This window comes from Miscanthus floridulus, chromosome 4, assembly GCF_019320115.1.
Source record: "Miscanthus floridulus cultivar M001 chromosome 4, ASM1932011v1, whole genome shotgun sequence".
Taxonomy (NCBI): Eukaryota; Viridiplantae; Streptophyta; class Magnoliopsida; order Poales; family Poaceae; genus Miscanthus; species Miscanthus floridulus.
Genome location: NC_089583.1, coordinates 116,957,607 through 116,978,333, shown reverse-complemented (window position 1 = coordinate 116,978,333; position 20,727 = coordinate 116,957,607). Strand labels below are relative to the sequence as shown.

Sequence of the window (20,727 nt, the reverse complement as noted above, 5' to 3'; positions counted from 1 at the left end):
GTTGTTTATCCAAGGCATTGTTAACAACTTCAGTGGATGCCCAGCAGTTGTGACTTAGTGTAGGTGTATGCTGGTACACATGACATAATCCTGACTTGTTATATTGGATGGTTAGGACTATGTGCTGGAACTTATCAGGTTGGATGTCTAGGACTATGAGCTAGTAAGCCTTTTATTGTAATGGTTGGACACTTGGATGGAGTTAGAATGTATTGCAATTGGAATCAGTTGCATATTATTTATGCATGTATTGGATTTTATTGTATGTGTGTTGGATTGGCATTTGGATCATGTGTGCATTTGAAATTTGGTTTGAGATGCTCCTGTTGTGTAATTTTCATGACGGTTTTGACTCAGGAAACATACTTTTGTGATGGTCTGAACATATTTTTCATGGTGGTGTGCTCTCATGAAATACTATATTTCCTGTGAATTTTTTAAACTCATGAAATCCATTTCATGGCTGTGACTCTCACGAAATAATTTCATGACGGTGACTCTTATGAAATCCATTTCATGACTGTGACTCTCACGAAATAGCAAACTCTAACAAAATAATTTCATGACGGTGACCTCTCACGAAATACCACAAAAAACCGCCATGAAAATACCGATGCAAACCTAGCGGCAACGTTATTTTCATGAGGGTGGCCGTCACGGTGAACTCTCATGAAAATAATGCGTGGCGGTGAACTCTCACGGAAATGGGTTTTTTCGTGTGTCTATTATCGTGAGAGTTGATGCATGACGGTGTACCCTCACGCATTATTTTCGTGAGAGTAAAACCATATATTTCGTGACATGTTTTGCACTCTCACGAAATATATAGATTCTGGTAGTGCGGTGACCACGAGCACAACCAGGGTGAGGTGGCGACGGTGTCTAGGAAGAAGGGGAGACGACAAGAGCCGATGTAATCCTTATCTTCTATGTGATGTTATCTTTTGATGTATGCCAATATGCTATGGAAATCTTCTATTGATCCTGCTATTTCTTGGTTTGTATAAACTGTCCGATCAGTTCGGTACGGTCATAAACGGAGGCCAAACCGAATTAATCAAGACCAAAATTGCTCAGTCTTGAGTTTTCAAAGTAACCCAGCTCTGTTTCGTAACCACGATAAATACTTAGTACGATGTGGCAGTACAATAATAAAGGTAGTAAAAGAATATACTAGGTCATGTGCTTTCATACTCATTATTCTCACTCTAGCTCTGGTGTGCATGCATTAATTAACCTTACCGTTTCAATGGTCCACAATATGAGTAAGGCCGCGTTTAGTTGCCCGAAGTTGGCGCCGCCGGAATCACTGCAGATCACTGTGGTGCACTGTAGTATTTCGTTTGTATTTGATAATAATTATTCAATCGTTGACTATTTAGGCTCAAAATGTTCGTCTCGCAAAGTACAACCAAATCATGCAATTAGTTTTTGATTTCGTCAATATTTAGTACTTCACATATGTATCACAAGTTTGATGTGATGGAAAATCTTCTTTTTGTATAGTATCAAAGTTTGGATTTTGGGTAACTAAACAAGGCCTAAGGCATAGCTCCCTGACACACGGCATGACTAGGACTTGCATCTTGTTCTTTTAAGTCACACACACGTATCCCTATTCTTTGTATGCCAAAGTGAGTGGATTGTTAATATTTGACACCAACATTACAAAAAATTATTACGTACAGAACTCTTATATATAACGATAATTAATTTTAGGTCATGTTTGTATCCTATGGTCTAAAATCTAGTTAGTTAAAATTAAGGACTAACTTTAGAACACTTTAATTTAGGTTGTGTGGTCCAAAGTTTTGTGAGGTCGGATAAACTTTAAACATCAATTTACAACTCCTGTCCAGAGTCTCAAAAGCTAAAGCGATCTAAATTCAGTGGCTTAAACTGGTATTAGTTTGTTAATTTGCATGAACCATATGCGGGTATAAAAGTAATTTAATAGTGTGGATAAATATATACGACACATTTAATTAATTTGTGCATTTGAAAAATGTTCCTTAAAAATCCATATACAGAGAAAACACACACACACACACACACACATATATATATATATATATATATATATATATATATATATATATATATATATATATATATATATAAAGGTTCGCTTTGTGCAAAAGTATGATTATATATCAACTATATATGGAACAAACTTTTGCAGGTGATGCAGCCTTGTTTCGTTAGAGCATGTTTGGATCCTCTCTTCTGAACTTACCTCTAAAGTTTAGAGTTAAAACTTAAAACAGGTGGTCTAAAATTAAACATAAACTTTAGTCCACCTCACATTAGATATTTAGATATCAAAAGTCACTAGTACAGAAACAAGTTGTACTTCCGGTTGGGAAACCCCTTCAATCTCGGTTTCCCAACCGGGAGCACGAATCCGGGGCTAAAGGGCCCCTCCTTTAGTCCTGGTTTCTCGTCCGGGACTAAAGGTCTACCTTTAGTCCTAGTTGGTAATACCAACCGGGGCTAAAGAGGCCTCCCGGCCTGGCCACGTGGGCTGGCCCTTTAGTCCCGGTTACCAACCGGGACTAAAGGTTTTCTTTTTTTCTTTTTTTTTGTTTTTATTTTCAATTGATGATTCATTTTGGTTTTCGAATAGGTTTTCGAGTACGTTGGGGCCGACGGTGTTGGTGGCACGCGGGGCGGCCGGCGTTGGGGTTCTAGTCGAGGCCGTGCACCTCCCGCGCGTGCTCGCGAAGGAGGCGCACGGAGCCGTCCTCGGAGGCGGCGGCGCAGAGGGAGTCGTGGGACTCGGACCACGCGTAGTCGAAGAGCGCGTCGGAGGTCGAAAAGGAGAAGATCGGCGCCGGGTCCGGCGGTGGAGAGGTCAAGGACGATGAGGTGGCCACGGGCGACGGTGACGAGGGCGGCGGCGGCGGCAGTGGCGATGGGCGACGAAGACGAAGAGTAAGGAGAAAGAAGAAACAACCACCTTATATAGGAGAGGGACCTTTAGTCCCAGCTCCTGTAAGCGCCCGGGACGAAAAGACCTTTAGTCCCGGCTGGTACTACGAGCCGGGACTAAAGGTGTATTTTTGGCGGGCCGCAAAAAATGCAGCCCACCTTTAGTCCCGGGTGGTAGATCTACCCGAGACTAAAGTTAGGCTGCAGTTTCACTTCCTGCGCCGTTTCAAGCTCCATTTGTTTTTTTATATATTTCTTTCTATAAAATGTTAAAGTCTTGTTAATTGCACAGTAAATTAAATACAAGACATAAAATTGTTTTAAAAGAATATTGATTTACTTTTGCTTTATTGCACACAGGAAAATTGTGTGACCTAAAGTTTTTTTTTATTTTTTCTTATAAATATTGAAACATAATGTCATTAATAATTACTATTTCGTTAATGCAAAAATGTAGTGTTTAATTTAAATCATTAAAACTTTTATTTTCGATTGGAAATTTGTTTTCACATTATTTTAACGTAAATCTTTTCATTTTTTCATCACTCATTGTCCAAAAGCGACATGGAAATCCCACCATCAAGCTCGAAGTGGCTCGGGCTCGGAGAGGAAGAAGGGGTATATAGGAGGGGACTTTTAGTCCCGGTTGGAGACAGCAACCGAAACTAAAGGTTCATTTCTAGTCCCGGACGGAACCTTCAGCCGGGAGTAGACTTTTACTACCGGTTGGAGGGACCAACCGGGAGTAAAAGTTAACCTTTAGTCCTGGTTGGTAGCTCCAACCAGGACTAAAGGTCCCCTGCAGCAAAAGCCTGTGTAGTAGCCGTTGGGCAGGGATCTTTAGTCCTAGTTGGATCTACCAACTGGGACTAAAGGTTTCTCTAGTCTCGGACGCGAAAAATACCGGGACTAAAGCCAAATTTTGAAGTGGATCAAAAATTATTTCTATACTGGTGAGTGAACTAAAGTGCTCTAAAGTTTTTAGAGCTTTAAAGTTTAGAGGAGTGAATCCAAACATACCCTTATTTCACTGTGTGGGCTCGCATAGGATCGGATAGATCATTGAATTTGTGGAGTACATAAAATGCACCTCGAATCTAATAACAGAACAAACAATATTACTTCAAAAAAAAAACAGAACAAACAATATATGCAAACCCAACGTGGTATGAGGGAAGACACGCACCAGCAGGGTCTAGTATTTTCACACCCAAATCACAACCACCTCCGGATTCAAAATCAGACGGTCAAAATAGATCATCGGTTGGTCAGCTGCGGTCCCTGCTACATCCGCGCGCCGCCTTCGGTGAAATTCGCATCCGGCGTCGTCGTCGCCAACGTGCACCGCCGCGAACCGTGTGGACAGTGGACAGTGCCACGCTCTCCTCGCCCAGCAGGAGCTAGCTATAAATTACACGCATTGCCCATGGAGAAAAGCACACACAATCTGGTGCAAATGCAAAGAAGTTGGATGCCAAGCTTGCCGCCCTCGTCGCCTTGCTTGCGTTGCTCGGGCCAGTGGCTTGCCATGGCGCCAGCATCATTTGCCAGGGCGGGTGGGTTCGCCCAGTCCCATCGCTCCTGGGCGGCGGGCTGGTCTGCCCCGGAAACCTGACCTCTTACCCCCTGAAGAAGAGCCCTGCCCCCTCAGCGACAGCGCTCAAGGTAGGGCTCATCCGCCTCTTCTTCCACGACTGCTTCGTCCGGGGGTGCGACGCCTCCGTCCTCCTCAGGAACACGAGCTGCTCCAGCGATCCCACGGAGATGTTCGGCCTGCCCAACATAAACAGCCTCCGCGGCTTCGAGGTGATCGACGCGGCCAAGGCGGCGCTGGAGGCGGCCTGCCCTGGCGTCGTCTCGTGCGCCGACACCCTCGCGTTCGCCGCCCGCGACGCGTCCAGCGTGCTCAGCGGCGGCAGGATCAGCTCCTTCGCGATGCCCGCCGGCCGCCACGACGGGCGCGTTTCGCTCGCCAACGAGACCACGGACAACCTGCCCGGCCCGTTCTGCGACCTCGACGCGCTCAACAACTTCTTCGCCGCCAAGGGCCTCGACACCAACGACATGGTCACCCTCTCCGGGGCGCACACCATCGGCCAAGCCCGCTGCGCGTTCGTCTCCAACCGGACGGACATGAACGCCACCCTCGCCAAGGATCTCAAGGACAAGTGCAGGAGCGGCGGCAACACGAAGGTGGCGCTGGACTACAAAACCCCTGACACCATGGACGTCCAGTACTACCAGAACGTGAACGACGATGACGTGGTGCTGGACTCGGACGCTGCGCTGAGCTCGCCGCAAACGAAGCCGCTGGTGGATACCTACGCCGCCGGTTCTTCGGGAAATCTGTGGGAGACCAAGTTCGCGGCAGCGATGGTGAAGATGGGCAGCATCGAGGTCAAGACCAGCCCCGGTGCGGACGCCGAGATCAGGATGAAGTGCTCTATTTACAACTAGCTAGCTATATATAGCTAGCAATGGAGTGCGGGTGAGGGTGATTGGCTGCATGAACTGTGTACTCTGTGTGTGTTCGTTATCATGTATTCCTGTTGTTGCTTTCGTTAGGTTGGCTTCTCGGCAAAGTTTATTTTAGTGTGAGGTAGTAGTATATATGTAATAAGCGCCGGATTCACCCCTGCTTCTCCTCTTAAAATATGACATCTTTGATCTTCTTTACAATATTATTAAAGTACGGTATTTTTTTTTTCATGCATCCATATATTTTCCTCCATCAACTATCCGAGTGCACTTCTCTGTCACTCCTCACCGTCCTTGCTTTTACGAACTCCTTTCTTTAGGCACGACGTGATTAGGTAACCGTGTCGTGCCAAGCTGCCCGTAAACTCGTCAAGACCTAGGTACTGCACGTGGCAACCTTAACCATGGCCATGCGAGCACAATTGTCCGACACGCCTATAGCAAGCCTAATCAGCCACATAAATCATTGATAAAATCAAAGTGCGTCCAAAGGTCGATAGATCTTAAAGTTCACAATTCCCAAATCACACTTACAAACTAAACATTCATAGCCACAAATCATTCACAATCATCCTCCATGTTCATGAATTTTGTTGTAGTGGGGCAGGGGACCAGAGACCTCGGGCCTGTTTGGCTGGTTACCTCAGCCTGCCACACCACAGTTATGGCCGCGCCGGAGGTTCCGCGACAAAATAGTTCGCAAGATTTTTGGTGTGAAAAACTGATGCAAGAGACCAACGGCGGATCCAGGAAAAATTTTAGGGGGGCTGAACAACACATACCTCCGACTGCTGCTCGATCTCAAGTCTCAACCCATCTACACTATAGAACTTTGCCTAAAAATTCATGAGGACTACAGGAGTTCCACTGCTCCGGTATGGGTAGAGGGGCTCGAGCCCCCCCCCCCCCCCCCGCCCCGTTGGATCCGCCCTTGCAAGAGACTACAAACAAGCTTGAGCAATTGTGGCACACCAAAGCTATGGTTATGAACCAAACGTCAGCCCAATCGAGTCAACGCACCAGACTTTAGGTGTGGTAAGTTCTAACTACGTACCAAACACCCTTCATCTCGCCAAACACTGGATCTTGGTCCGTAGAGGATGAATTCGTTGTTGGCACATATAGCACATCGAGCGTGAAAAGTCGTTGCATGTCCATCATGTGATCGATTAGGGTGAGCACGAGGAGGTTCGAAGGAGTCACGTGGAGAGAAATTAGAGAGCAAGTGTGGGGGTTATAACCCCGGATACCCATGGCCATGGACATGGCCGCACCATCAAGAATGGTCCAGCCCACGACATCAAGACTTGCGGCGCACGGCACTGCTCGGCTTACACCACAAGATATCTAGAAGATCTGACCGGATACTATAGATATTGTAATCTAAATAAAATACCTACCATGTAACCGACTAGGATACTTTCCTTGTAACCCTACCCCTCCAGAGTATATAAGGAGGGGCAGGGGTCCCCTAGTCGACATCCCACATCTCATCTCGTATTCCAGCAATACAAACCAACAGAGCACATGACGTAGGGTTTTACGTCACATTGACGGCCTGAACTTGTATAAATCTTATGTCTCGTGTCTCTGTTACCATCTAGTTCCTGATCACGCGTACCTCTGCCATCGTGAGCATACCCCTCGGTGAATTGCCGAGCATCTTTAGACAACAGTTGACGCGCCATGTAGGAATGTGCATTCTGATACCCTGACGAACCAGATAGCGTACCTCAAGATCAACGTCATGTTCTCGGCAAGATCGACTCTCAATTTTGTGCGAGAATTTCTTTGTCATCGTTGTCCACGACAATTCAACATGACGACGGCGCCCCGCCAGCAGCTTGCTACGGGTGTCTCCAAGTAATCCGCGACAGTATGTCATCGTGCGTGGAAGAGTTTTATTTATTAATCTGCAATCGCCGGTGTTTAGCAATATGATCCCATGCTCCGGGATTCGTCGGGATCTCAACGGCAAAAAGCAAGTCGGCTGGACCGTGACTTCATCTGCAGCAGCGTTTTAGATCTGTTCCTACACCTCAACGAGATCGGTGTTTCGACGAATACAAAGTCCAAGCTTCAGCCACTGCATGCATCAACGCCGAAGATTTAAACATAGCATTATGTCATCACGTGATGATATATCTACACCGCCATGCAAAGCTTCCGTCCGACATGCAAGCAAGCAAATTATGCGTGGTCTACATCACCGTGACGTGAAGAAGATGCCAAGCAAGAAAGCTAATTAAGGAAATAATAAAGATATTGATGATCATGCACGTACGTCAGGCATGCAAGGCACAGTTTTTCCATGCTTGTGCTTCCCTGTTCCGTCAAATCAAATCTCGGTGGATCAACGCTGGAAGGAAAAGCAGTTCCGAGTCCAAGTCCAACAGGCACGTAACCTGCACCGACTCCAGTTGAAGCACCACATGCAAATAAACAAGGAAGATCTTGGTCCGTGCGCGCTTCGCCTCGGTCAGACACGCCCGAGGGCTACGCCTCCCCATGCAGTGGATTCCGTCCCACTACATCAAGCGAGCCCCCAAACAAGCCCTTAAGCGAGTCGTCCGAGCCATCAAGCGAGCCGTGCCGCGTCGCAATGATGATCGCCGCAAAGAACGGCGTTATGACAACCACAACCGTCGCCATGACGACAGGCCGGAAAGCTCGAGGGCTGGGCAATTTCGTCGACGCCGATCAGATAACGCCATACGCCACCGACCAGGCGTTCATGTCTAAAACTAAGTACCCTTCATATATCTGTATTTAATACAATCTCCTCGCCATGTTTCTCCAATTATTATTTCTCCGATCGTTCTCTATGTTTAATATCTTTAAGATACTCCAATCGTTCTCCATGTGCAATATCTTAAAGATATTCTCCACCACGTTCTTACTCGTGCCATCCAGAAGCGGCCCTAGCCTCGACTTCGCTCCTACACGTGCACGAGCCACGCTCTGCATTATAGACAGTCAGCAGCGGCTTCTTGGCGTCGCTCTCTCTCTTACGCATACACGGGTGCCGGCCACTCCGCGCTATAGAGTTTGGGCTAGTCAAGGCTGGTGACGCTATATAGAACCAACTGGAAGGGAATTACTCATATTTAGAATATGAATAAACTCCAAACAAACATAATGTTTATCTACATTATTTAAACATCATATACTACCCGTTCTACATCTTTGTTTTTCAGGGGCCCGGTTCGCTCAACGAGCTTATTTTTTATGCTCGGGGACCGGATCAGTCACGAAGGACAAGAGGACCATCGTCCGGGTGATCGCACCGCCTGACATTCGTACTTCTCCGTCGATCAACTGGTCGGACCGCTAGGTTTATGGATTTCATCGCCGACTAGTTGGTCGGACTGTTCGGCGCTCACTTCTATTCAGAGCTCACTTTGCCGCGGACCAGTTGGTTGGATTGCTCGGCGCTTGCTTATTCGCCGACCAACTGGTCGGATTGTTCGTCGCTTGGGCTTCATTGTCAGCTACGCTAGGGCTCGCCAGCTAAGCTGGGGACTCCTTGGCGATCGAATTCTTCATGCAAGCGTCGCTAGCTAAGCTGGGGACTCCTCGACGTTCGGATTCTTCGTGCAAGAGTTGCCAGCTAAGCTGGGGACTCCATTAGTGGTCGGATCTTGCTACGTCTTATCGATGTACTATCAAGTTGCTCTATGCTATTCGGATCAGGGTGCTGATCTTGGGCAGCACGTCTGGGGTCTTGATACGCACATGACAGATGACATTGGTAAGCTTTCAGACTTATTTTCTTTGACCTTGCTACAAGATTTATTTGTTCATCTTCCAGCAGGCTCGGGGACTAAGTGGCTATACTTCACCTGTCGATGACTATAGTGTTTTTTTCTTGATTTACCCTCCTTATTGATGATAATCATCCGACCTCGCAAAAGGAGTCTAAGTGGCTACACTTCTTCTAAGGGAAAGAATTTTCAAATTTTAGTTGAGCCCCTTACATCCTTCTGGCAAGCCTTACTTGAGCAGGTTCGAGGCATGCTGACTAGTTAAACTGGTCGACTATCTATTTTCTCTGGTGGACTACCAGTTAAACTGGTCGGATTACCAATTAAACTGGTCAGCTTCAAGCTAGACTCCTCGAACGTGATCAAGACGGCGTTGCTCAAAGGATACAAGGCGCTCGGGGACTAGCTATGGGGGGTATAACCCCGGATACCCACGGCCATGGACATGGGCCGCACCATCAGGGACGGTCCAGCCTACGACATCAAGACTTGCGGCGCACGACACTGCTCGACATACACCACAAGGCATCTAGAAGATATGATCGATTACTATAGATATTGTAATCTAAATAGAATACCTATCATATAACCAATTAGGATACTTTCCTTATAACCTTACCCCTCCAGAGTATATAAGGAGGGGCAGGGGTCCCCTAGTCAACATCCCACATCTCATCTCGTATTCCAGCAATACAAACCAACAGAGCACATGACGTAGGGTTTTATGTCACATTGACGGCCTGAACTTGTATAAATATTTTGTCTTGTGTCTTTGTTACCATCTAGTTCTTGATCACGCGCACCTCTACCGATCAATCTACCATCGTGGGCATACCTCTCAGTGGACTATCGGGCATTTTTAGTCGACAGCGAACGGTGGTACGTTGTGCAACTTTCCAGCGATATAGAACTGTAGAGAGGAGTGGCTTTGGTGGAGACAGAGGGATAAGGGAGGTTAGGAGGACAGCAACAACAACGTACCAACGTGCGGGTATGGCCACACAAGGTATGTAGATGAGAGGTTGGGCCCTTATTAACAAGATGACATGTTATTATAATGTTATGCTCGTCCTTGCACTACGAGCTAGCGGAGTGTCCTAGACATGGCTATCGTGTCGTGTCAAAGTTGTCACCCCTCATGTCAGCCCATTGGGTAAGGCGTATTTGGCCATCAATACCATTGTCTACTCTTGACATATTGCACTAATTTCCTATAGAATGCGTTGTTAGCATGCCATTGCTTAAGAATGTTCTTGACGCAACTAAGAGGTTCAACCCATACATAATGTGATGGACAAGAAAAAATGGCCACATTCTTACTAGGAGATGTGCTCACTCTACTAGCCCTTTTCCACCCTAGAACCTAGAAACATGTGAACTTTTTGTAAGGGTGTGACCTGCACTACTGCACAAAGTTTATCACCGTTGGGTCTAAAAACCATTTTCACCCGATTCTCATCAGACATCATCTGCTCCCTGCTAGATTGCTAGGGCTTAGCTCTCCCACTCTGCTTTCCATCCATCATATCAAATAAAATCAAATCCAGGGAGGGGAAGACAAACCCCTAACCCCTCTCACTCCGCCGCTATGAGTCCTCCTCCACCGTCTGTTTAAGTTTAGGAGGGCGAGGATCTAAGGAAGGGTCCTCCTTCCGTAATTGGGCTGAATAAAAAATAGTATTAAAAACACACACAAAAAAAGTCTTGTTTTCTAGAATTGGGTTGAATCAAAACCTAGGTTGCTTGTTTAAGTCTATTGTATTTGGAACTAAAAATGACAATTCCAATCAATTCTAATGGCAAAAAATCAAGAATCCTAAAAAATGGAATGGTCGCGCCTGCTGTCATAAGGCGGTGATGAGTTGTGCATATTCACACATCCGTTAGCATAACAATTGATAATGGTTGCACCTGCTGTCATAAGGCGCTGATGCTCGCAAAGATCAAGGAGGAAGCCTATCTATGAGTACAAGAGTTTTTTTAGGAGAATGAGTACAAGAGTTGGCCTTTGTAATCCTGGTTTCACAAATTTTAAATCTCTCTTCTCTACGATTTTTTTTGAGGAAATCTACGAAATTAATGAAATTGGCAGCCCGTGTTAAATAAAAAAAGGTGGAGGCCTGCTTTCTAAGATTAGGGCTCAGGTCCGGGCCTGGATCTCCCATCATCATAGTTGGAGCAGAATTTGATGGGCCAACCTGTATTGGGCCAGCCGAATAACCAAAAGTCGGTTGAGCCCAAGTCGGTTCGTCGGTCTCCGACCTATCTTCTCGTCAGGCATCATCTGCTCTCTGCCGCGAAGCGCTCTCGCTTTCGTTTTCCATCCATCAGATCGAAACAAATCAGATACTCCCTCCGCCGCTACGAGTCCTCCGCCGCCGCCGGGAGAGCGCGAGGAGGACCCTTCCTCGACCCGCCGCACGACCAAAGGTATACCTGTCTGACTCTGCTCTCTCCCCCACACTGCCGCTCCTCTTCTGCTTCGATTTCCACCTCCTATTGCGCTGCGTTGCCTCGGCTCTCCAGATTAGATGGTTAGGGTTTTCAGATTGGATAGTTTGTCCTGCTGATTCCGACCCACCTTCCTCCGCCGCAGCTGCCATGGCCAACCTCGGCGGCGGCGCCGAGGCGCACGCGCGGTTCAAGCAGTACGAGTACCGCGCCAACTCCAGCCTCGTCCTCACCACCGACTCCCGCCCGCGGGACACCCACGAGCCCACCGGCGAGCCCGAGACTCTCTGGGGCAGGATCGACCCCAGGTCTTTCGGTGACCGCGCCGTCCAGAACAAGCCGCCCGAGCTCGAGGAGAAGCTCTCCAAGTCGCGCACCAAGAAGTCTAAGCGCGACGCTGCCGCCGCGGTCGACCCCGACCTCCCCCGTCGCGACGCCAAGCGCAGGCGCCGCGCCGCTTCCGCCCAGGAGGTCTCCGTCCTCTCCCTCACCGACGACGCCGTCTACAAGCCCCAGACCAAGGAGACGCGCGCCGCCTACGAGGCCTTGCTGAGTCTCATCCAGCAGCAGCTCGGCGGCCAGCCCCTTGACGTCCTCGCCGGGGCTGCTGACGAGGTGCTCGCCACGCTCAAGAATGATAAGGTCAAGAACCCTGATAAGAAGAAGGACATTGAGCAGCTGCTCAACCCTATCTCCAGCCAGCTCTTTGACCAGCTTGTCTCCATCGGCAAGATCATCACCGACTTCCATGATGCGGCAGCCGGTGATGCTGCCGGTGCGCCTTCTGCCGACGGCATGGACACCACCCTGGATGATGATGTTGGTGTTGCTGTCGAGTTTGAAGAAGATGAAGACGAGGAGAGTGATTTTGATCAGGTACACCTTTATGCATATGTTTAACTGACTACTTGGCTTTGACCCCGACATTACTTGCTTACCACCATATGTTTGTGTTTGTGCCTACCAGGTGCAAGATGAGCTGGATGAGGATGACGAAGATGACATGGCTGAGTTGAATGGTCCTGGAGGTATGCAGATGAGCGGTGAGTTAGACGACGATGACATGCAGAACGCCAACCAGGGGCTGGCTGTCAATGTTCAGGACATCGATGCTTACTGGCTCCAGAGGAAGATATCCCAGGCATATGGGGATGGGGACATTGATGCCCAGCAGAGCCAGAAGCTTGCCGAGGATATCTTGAAGATCATTGCTGAGGGCGACGACAGAGACGTCGAGAATCGCCTTGTCATGCTCTTGGACTATGAGAAGTTTGATCTCATTAAGTTGCTGCTGCGCAACCGTCTCAAGATTGTTTGGTGCACCCGCTTAGCCAGGGCTGAAGATCAGGAACAGAGGAAGAAGATAGAGGAAGAGATGGCAAGTGACCCAAGCTTGGCTCCAATATTGGAGCAGCTACATGCAACCAGAGCATCTGCAAAGGAGAGGCAGAAGAACCTGGAGAAAAGCATCAGGGATGAGGCTAAGAGGCTCCTCAACAATGATGCTGCTGCTGGCGCTGATGGTGCCAGGGACCGCAGGGCAGCCGAGTGGGACATGGAGAGTGGATGGCTGAAAGGACAGAGACAGCTGCTTGATCTCGAAAGCCTCTCGTTCCATCAGAGTGGTCTCTTTATGGCTAACAAGAAATGTGAACTTCCGACTGGATCGTTTAGAACCCCTCATAAGGGATATGAGGAGGTTCATGTGCCAGCACTGAAGGCTAAGCCCTATGAAACAGGGGAGAAGATTGTCAAGATATCTGATATGCCAGAGTTTGCACGGTCAGCTTTCGATGGGATGACCCAGCTGAACAGAGTTCAGAGCAGGGTCTATGATACTGCTCTTTTCAAACCAGACAATATCCTTCTCTGTGCTCCGACTGGTGCTGGCAAAACAAATGTGGCTGTGCTTACCATCCTTCAGCAGATCCGTCTGCATATGCAGGATGATGGAGTGTTTGATAATACCAAGTACAAAATTGTCTATGTGGCCCCGATGAAAGCGTTGGTTGCTGAAGTCGTTGGAAACTTGTCGAAGCGTTTGGCAGGTTACAATGTTACTGTTAGGGAGCTCAGTGGAGACCAGAACTTGACCAAGCAACAGATTGATGAAACACAGATTATTGTCACGACACCTGAGAAATGGGATATTGTGACCAGGAAATCAGGGGACAGAACCTATACCCAAATGGTGAAGCTGTTAATCATTGATGAGATCCATCTGCTACATGATAACAGAGGGCCTGTTCTGGAGAGCATTGTTGCTAGGACAGTCAGGCAGATTGAGACGACCAAGGAGCATATTCGTCTGGTTGGGCTCTCTGCGACTCTACCAAACTATGAAGATGTTGCATTATTCTTGCGCGTTCGCAAAGAAAGCCTCTTCTATTTTGACAACAGTTACCGACCTTGCCCTCTTGCTCAGCAATACATTGGGATCACTGTGAGGAAGCCACTACAGAGGATGCAGTTGATGAATGAGATTTGTTATGAGAAGGTTATGGCTGCCGCTGGTAAGCATCAAGTGCTTATATTTGTACACTCAAGGAAGGAGACGGCAAAGACTGCCAAAGCCATCAGAGATACGGCGTTGGCAAATGACACAGTCAGCCGCTTTCTGAAGAACGAGAGTGCAAGCCAAGAGATCCTTGGCACTCATGCTGAACTTGTCAAAAACAATGACCTTAAAGACCTTTTGCCTTATGGGTTTGCTATTCATCATGCTGGGATGGCAAGGGTTGACCGTGAGCTTGTTGAGGAACTTTTTGCTGACAAGCACATTCAAGTACTTGTATCCACTGCTACCCTTGCATGGGGTGTCAATTTGCCTGCACATACTGTTATCATAAAGGGTACGCAGATTTACAACCCAGAAAAAGGTGCTTGGACAGAACTAAGCCCTCTGGATGTCATGCAGATGCTTGGTCGTGCAGGAAGGCCTCAGTATGATACACATGGAGAGGGAATAATCTTGACTGGCCACAGTGAATTGCAGTTCTACCTGTCTCTTATGAACCAGCAGCTGCCTATTGAGAGTCAGTTCATATCCAAATTGGCTGATCAATTGAATGCAGAGATTGTTCTGGGGACTATTCAGAATGCTCGTGAAGCATGCTCGTGGCTTGGCTATACTTACCTCTACATTCGGATGCTCCGCAATCCAACATTGTATGGTTTGCCAGCAGATATCTTGGAGAGTGATAAAACGCTTGATGAAAGGAGAGCTGATTTGGTAAGTGAATTGCAGTTTTTAAAGTTCTGTGGTAGTTTGCTCGTCCTTATACTGTTTTATTTCTCAATATTGTTTTGGTCCTTGCCTGTGTTAATGTGATCTAATTGCCGAAGTATCATCTTATTTCGCTAATCTATTTCAAGAGGTCACCTGCTCCATAGGTTCTCACAACTGCACATGCAAAATATTTCTTAACTGCTTTGTACAGTCTTGTGGTTAATAATCGTATTAACCTGCATCATTGATCAATAGCTCTCTGCAGTAGGGCATACTTAGCACTAAGAGATGTTCACTGTGTGGGGGCACAGTTTTAAATGCTATTAAAAAAACATTTACTTTCAGTGCCTAACTTCTGCTCTACTAGGGCAATTGTATACTTAGCTAATTACCAGAGGTACAGTAAGCACTTGCAGTGTAGGATGGTGTCATCTTATTGTTCCTTTTCCTTTGTTGCTGCATGTGTAGTGGTCGCACTCATCTTATTACCATTGCAGACTTGTATTTAGCACCCTTTCACATGCAATCGTAATGACTATGCAAGGTATATAACGAATTGCTACAGACCACCACCAACACACACACACGAACCCAGGGTCGTAGGTATCCCTTGCTTGTATGTACCACCTGCACATTATGTGCGGTACTACCTCCGTCCCAAAAAAAAATGTCATTCTAGGTTTCCATTAAATCAAACATTCTTAAGTTTGACTAGGTTCGTAGAAAATATTATCAGCATTTGTATCTCCAAATATGTGCATTATGAAAATATATTCCATGCTTCATCTAATGGTACCTATTACGCATCATAAATATTAGTAACTTTTTTGTATATATTTGGTCAAACCTGAGATTGTTGACTCCTCGAAAAGCGAGAATCCCATTCTTTTTGGGATGGAGGGAGTATTTCACATGTGCATATAATAATAATGTAGCGTAGGTAATGATAGACATATATTGAAATGACACTTTTTTTTCTCATAGGTACACATATTGAATGCATGTAATTTTGTTTTGATAGATGTTACAACTTGTTGTACAAGAATTTTGTTTCAGAAAGTATAATATCTATATCTGTATTTATGCAAACATGACTTGAAGGAAATCATACTGTGGTCCTCAAACCCATAATAATATTTTTTTTTGTTAGAAGAGAAGATGTAGGTTGCTGATATAAACCCTGTTTTGCTGAAGCATTTTGCTGAATAGCAAAAGTTTTGGGCTTGCAATTATTCCATACCAGTCGTTGATTTTACTGCTCCTTGATATTGCATAGATTTTGTTGATGTTACAGCATACTATCTCTGCCTGTTCTGTTCTTGATCTTTTATAATTTTTGTTCTGCTGCAGATACATTCCGCTGCAAATCTACTGGATAGGAACAATCTGATAAAGTATGACAGGAAAACAGGATACTTTCAAGTTACTGACCTGGGAAGGATTGCCAGTTATTACTATATCAGTCATGGAACTATTTCAACATACAATGAGTACCTAAAACCTACAATGGGTGATATCGAACTGTGCCGACTGTTTTCTCTGAGTGAAGAATTTAAGTATGTAGGTGTCAGGCTTGATGAGAAAATGGAACTGGCAAAGCTTTTGGATCGTGTGCCAATACCTGTGAAAGAGAGCTTGGAGGAACCCAGTGCAAAGATCAATGTTCTGCTGCAAGCATATATTTCTAGGTTGAAACTGGAAGGCCTTTCTCTTAGTTCTGATATGGTCTACATCAGACAGGTAGCGCCATCTTTTCTCTGTCGACTATAATTTATAATTCATTTGCATGGTTTCACCTACTTACTGCTCTCTCTGAACCTGAGTTTCTTGCTTATATTGTATTGTATTGTATAGTTAATGTTTTTCCCCCTTTTGTAATGCAGAGTGCTGGCCGTCTCTTACGAGCACTATTTGAGATTGTTTTGAAGAGGGGATGGGTTCAACTAGCGGAGAAAGCGCTGAATCTTTGCAAGATGGTTGATAAACAAATGTGGAGTGTCCAAACTCCCTTGCGGCAGTTTACTGGAATTCCAAAGGAGATCTTGATGAAACTCGAGAAGAAGGAGTTGGCTTGGGAGAGGTACTACGATCTGTCCTCACAAGAAATTGGTGAACTGATCCGCTATCCCAAGATGGGGAGGCAGCTGCACAAGTGCATCCACCAGTTACCAAAGCTGAATCTTTCAGCCCATGTCCAGCCCATTACTCGTACAGTTTTGGGTTTTGAGCTGACAATTACACCTGATTTCCAGTGGGATGATAAGGTACATGGATATGTGGAGCCCTTTTGGGTTATTGTTGAGGATAATGATGGCGAGTACATTCTTCACCATGAATATTTCATGCTTAAGAAACAGTATGCTGACGAAGATCATACATTGAACTTCACAGTGCCGATATATGAGCCACTGCCTCCTCAGTATTTCATTCGTGTTGTGTCTGACAAGTGGCTTGGTTCTCAGACAATTCTCCCTGTCTGCTTTAGGCACTTAATTCTACCAGAAAAATATGCTCCACCAACTGAATTGCTTGATCTGCAGCCTCTGCCTGTTAGCGCATTGAGAAATGCAAGATATGAGGGCCTCTATAGTGCTTTTAAGCATTTCAATCCCATCCAAACTCAAGTATTCACTGTCTTGTATAACAGCGATGACAGCGTGTTGGTCGCTGCGCCAACTGGCAGTGGGAAGACGATATGTGCGGAGTTTGCTGTACTAAGGAACCACCAGAGGGCAGTGTCTGGTGAGAGCAACATGCGGGTTGTTTATATAGCTCCAATTGAAGCTCTTGCGAAAGAAAGATACAGGGACTGGGAGCGGAAATTTGGAGAGTTTGCCAAGGTAGTTGAGCTCACTGGTGAAACAGCAGCTGATTTGAAGCTTCTGGATAAAGGTGAGATCATAATCAGTACTCCTGAAAAGTGGGATGCACTGTCTCGCCGGTGGAAACAGCGAAAGCACATCCAACAGGTCAGCTTATTCATAGTTGATGAACTTCATCTACTTGGATCTGATAAGGGACATGTTTTGGAAGTCATTGTATCTAGGATGAGGCGTATTTCCAGTCATATTGGCAGTAACATACGGATCGTAGCACTTTCAGCATCACTTGCTAATGCTAAAGATCTCGGTGAATGGATCGGTGCCACCTCTCATGGCCTTTTCAACTTCCCTCCAGCAGTGAGACCTGTGCCATTGGAAATTCACATCCAGGGTGTGGATATAGCAAACTTTGAGGCAAGGATGCAAGCAATGACAAAGCCTACCTACACTGCCATCACACAGCATGCAAAGAACAGTAAACCTGCCCTGGTGTATGTACCGACAAGGAAGCATGCAATGTTGACTGCATTGGACTTGTGTGCGTACTCTAGTGTTGAGGGTGCTGGAACACCATTTCTTCTTGGGTCAGAAGATGAGATGGATACTTTCACTAGAGGTGTTGAAGAAGAGACGCTTAAGAATACACTTAAATGTGGTGTAGGTTATTTGCATGAGGGTCTAAGTGAGCTTGATCAGGAACTTGTAACCCAGCTGTTCCTTGGTGGGAGGATCCAAGTGTGTGTTGCAAGCAGCACAATGTGTTGGGGAAAACCATTGCCTGCTCATTTGGTTGTTGTCATGGGGACTCAGTATTATGATGGCCGGGAGAATGCTCACACCGATTATCCAATTACAGATCTGCTTCAAATGATGGGTCATGCCAGCAGACCACTTCAAGATAACTCAGGGAAATGTGTTATATTGTGTCATGCACCTCGCAAAGAGTACTACAAGAAGTTCCTTTTTGAGGCCTTCCCTGTCGAGAGCAATCTTCACCATTTCTTGCATGATCACATGAATGCTGAGGTGGTGGTTGGTGTTGTAGAGAATAAGCAAGATGCTGTGGATTATCTTACTTGGACTTTCATGTATCGGCGGCTGACAAAGAATCCAAACTTCTACAATCTTCAGGGTGTAAGTCACCGGCATCTTTCAGATCATCTTTCTGAGCTAGTTGAGACTGTCCTGAATGATCTTGAATCAAGCAAGTGTGTGGCTATAGAGGAGGACATGTACCTGAAGCCCCTCAATCTTGGCCTTATTGCTTCATACTACTATATTAGCTACACAACTATTGAGCGTTTTAGTTCTATGCTGACCCAGAAGACTAAGGTGAAAGGACTCCTAGAGATTCTAGCATCTGCTTCAGAATATGCAGAGCTTCCGGGTCGTCCTGGTGAGGAAGAATTCATTGAGAGACTTGTTCGCCACCAGAGGTTCTCTATCGAGAAACCCAAGTATGGCGATCCGCATGTGAAGGCCAATGCTCTGCTGCAAGCCCATTTTTCAAGGCACACAGTGGTTGGGAACCTGGCAGCTGATCAGCGCGAGATTCTCCTTTCTGCTCATAGGTTGCTCCAGGCAATGGTTGATGTTATATCCAGCAATGGTTGGCTTAGTCTTGCTCTTAGTGCAATGGAGCTGAGTCAAATGGTGACACAAGGCATGTGGGATCGGGATTCTGTGCTGCTTCAAGTTCCACACTTCACAAAGGACTTGGCTCGGAGGTGCCAGGAAAATGAAGGGAAGCCCATCGAGAGTATCTTTGATCTTGCTGAGATGGGTGTCGATGAGATGCGGGATCTCTTACAGCTATCAAACTCTCAGCTGCAAGACATCATTGAATTTTTCAAGCGGTTCCCCAATGTTGATATGACCTATGAGGTCCGTGAGGGTGATGATATAACCGCTGGTGACAATGTAACCGTGCAGGTAACTCTGGAGCGTGACATGACTAACGTGTCATCTGAGGTTGGTCCAGTTCATGCGCCAAGGTTTCCCAAGCCTAAGGAAGAAGGCTGGTGGCTGGTGATTGGCGACAGCTCCACAAACCAGTTACTGGCAATCAAAAGAGTGGCACTCCAGAAGAGGGCGAGAGTGAAACTTGAGTTCTCTGCTCCTGCAGATGCTGGGAGAAAGGATTACATGATTTACTTGATGTCAGACTCTTACTTGGGCTGCGATCAGGAGTATGAGTTCACCGTTGATGTCAAGGATGCTGGAGGGGATTGATGATGAAGACTGTGACACTAGGTCGCATAGAAGCAGTAGAACTTCGAGTGTGTATTGTAACACAATATTAGTGTTTTGGAACATTCTGTGTTGTAACCTCTGAACTTGTGGAAGCTGTAGCTTAATTTTGGATGTTAACTGGTGCACTTTTGGGAGTTGCTGTCTTATCCTATTCCGATATTATTGTAAGGATTACGCTCGGTTATACTTGAGCCACACAGTATTTTGGATCAACTTGTTGCTTCCATAAGCTTGCGGCTGCTGTAATGTTTGATTTTAGTGACATGCAGAAAATGTTTTAACCTGTTGATGCACTAATGGTGTTGATGTTTTAACCTGTTCTATTGGCAGGATAGCCTATAAGGTTCTGTTGTTTCGATCTATCCTCCTACCAGGTGTTTTGCCGATGCTGTGTACTCCTTTAATATTTTTGCAGTGCTGATCACCTGAATTGTCCAACAAGAACTATATAAACAATGTTTTGCTGCTTCTCAGAACAGATACCAGCGTCAAAGATTGCATACTCGAATAGCTCTAGGAAAGGTGAGGTCTTTTCCTTGAATTTTAGAAACTACTCAATTCATTCCAATTTATAAGACGTTTTAGCTTTTCTAGATTTATAGTTTTTGCTACGCATCAAGATATACAATATGTCTATGTATCTAGAAATGCCAAAATGTCTTATAATTTGGGATGGAGGAGTAGCTTTTTAATTTCAACACAATAGAATAAGTGTGTCTCACATAAGTATTCCAAATATGATCCTAACTAGAATTGCAAAAGGCCCTTTGTATATGATTAGACATTTTTTTCAAACCAA

At 46.0% G+C, this 20,727-nt stretch overlaps 2 protein-coding genes across 2 annotated transcripts; both read left to right on the top strand.

Moving 5' to 3' along the window:
- The first annotated feature begins 4,099 nt into the window (after positions 1-4,099).
- Positions 4,100-5,388, top strand: LOC136549172 (peroxidase 2-like). Its single transcript, XM_066540448.1, has 2 exons — positions 4,100-4,270; positions 4,369-5,388. The coding sequence occupies exons 1-2, from the start codon at positions 4,100-4,102 to the stop codon at positions 5,386-5,388; spliced, it is 1,191 nt and encodes a 396-aa protein (XP_066396545.1).
- A 6,057-nt stretch (positions 5,389-11,445) lies between these two features.
- LOC136550468 (DExH-box ATP-dependent RNA helicase DExH12-like) lies at positions 11,446-20,119 on the top strand. The gene is made up of 5 exons (XM_066542050.1): positions 11,446-11,603; positions 11,770-12,500; positions 12,592-14,856; positions 16,204-16,593; positions 16,737-20,119. Exons 2-5 carry the CDS (start codon positions 11,775-11,777, stop codon positions 19,905-19,907), a joined length of 6,552 nt encoding a protein of 2,183 aa, XP_066398147.1. The 5' UTR covers positions 11,446-11,603; positions 11,770-11,774; the 3' UTR covers positions 19,908-20,119.
- The last annotated feature ends 608 nt before the right edge of the window (positions 20,120-20,727 follow it).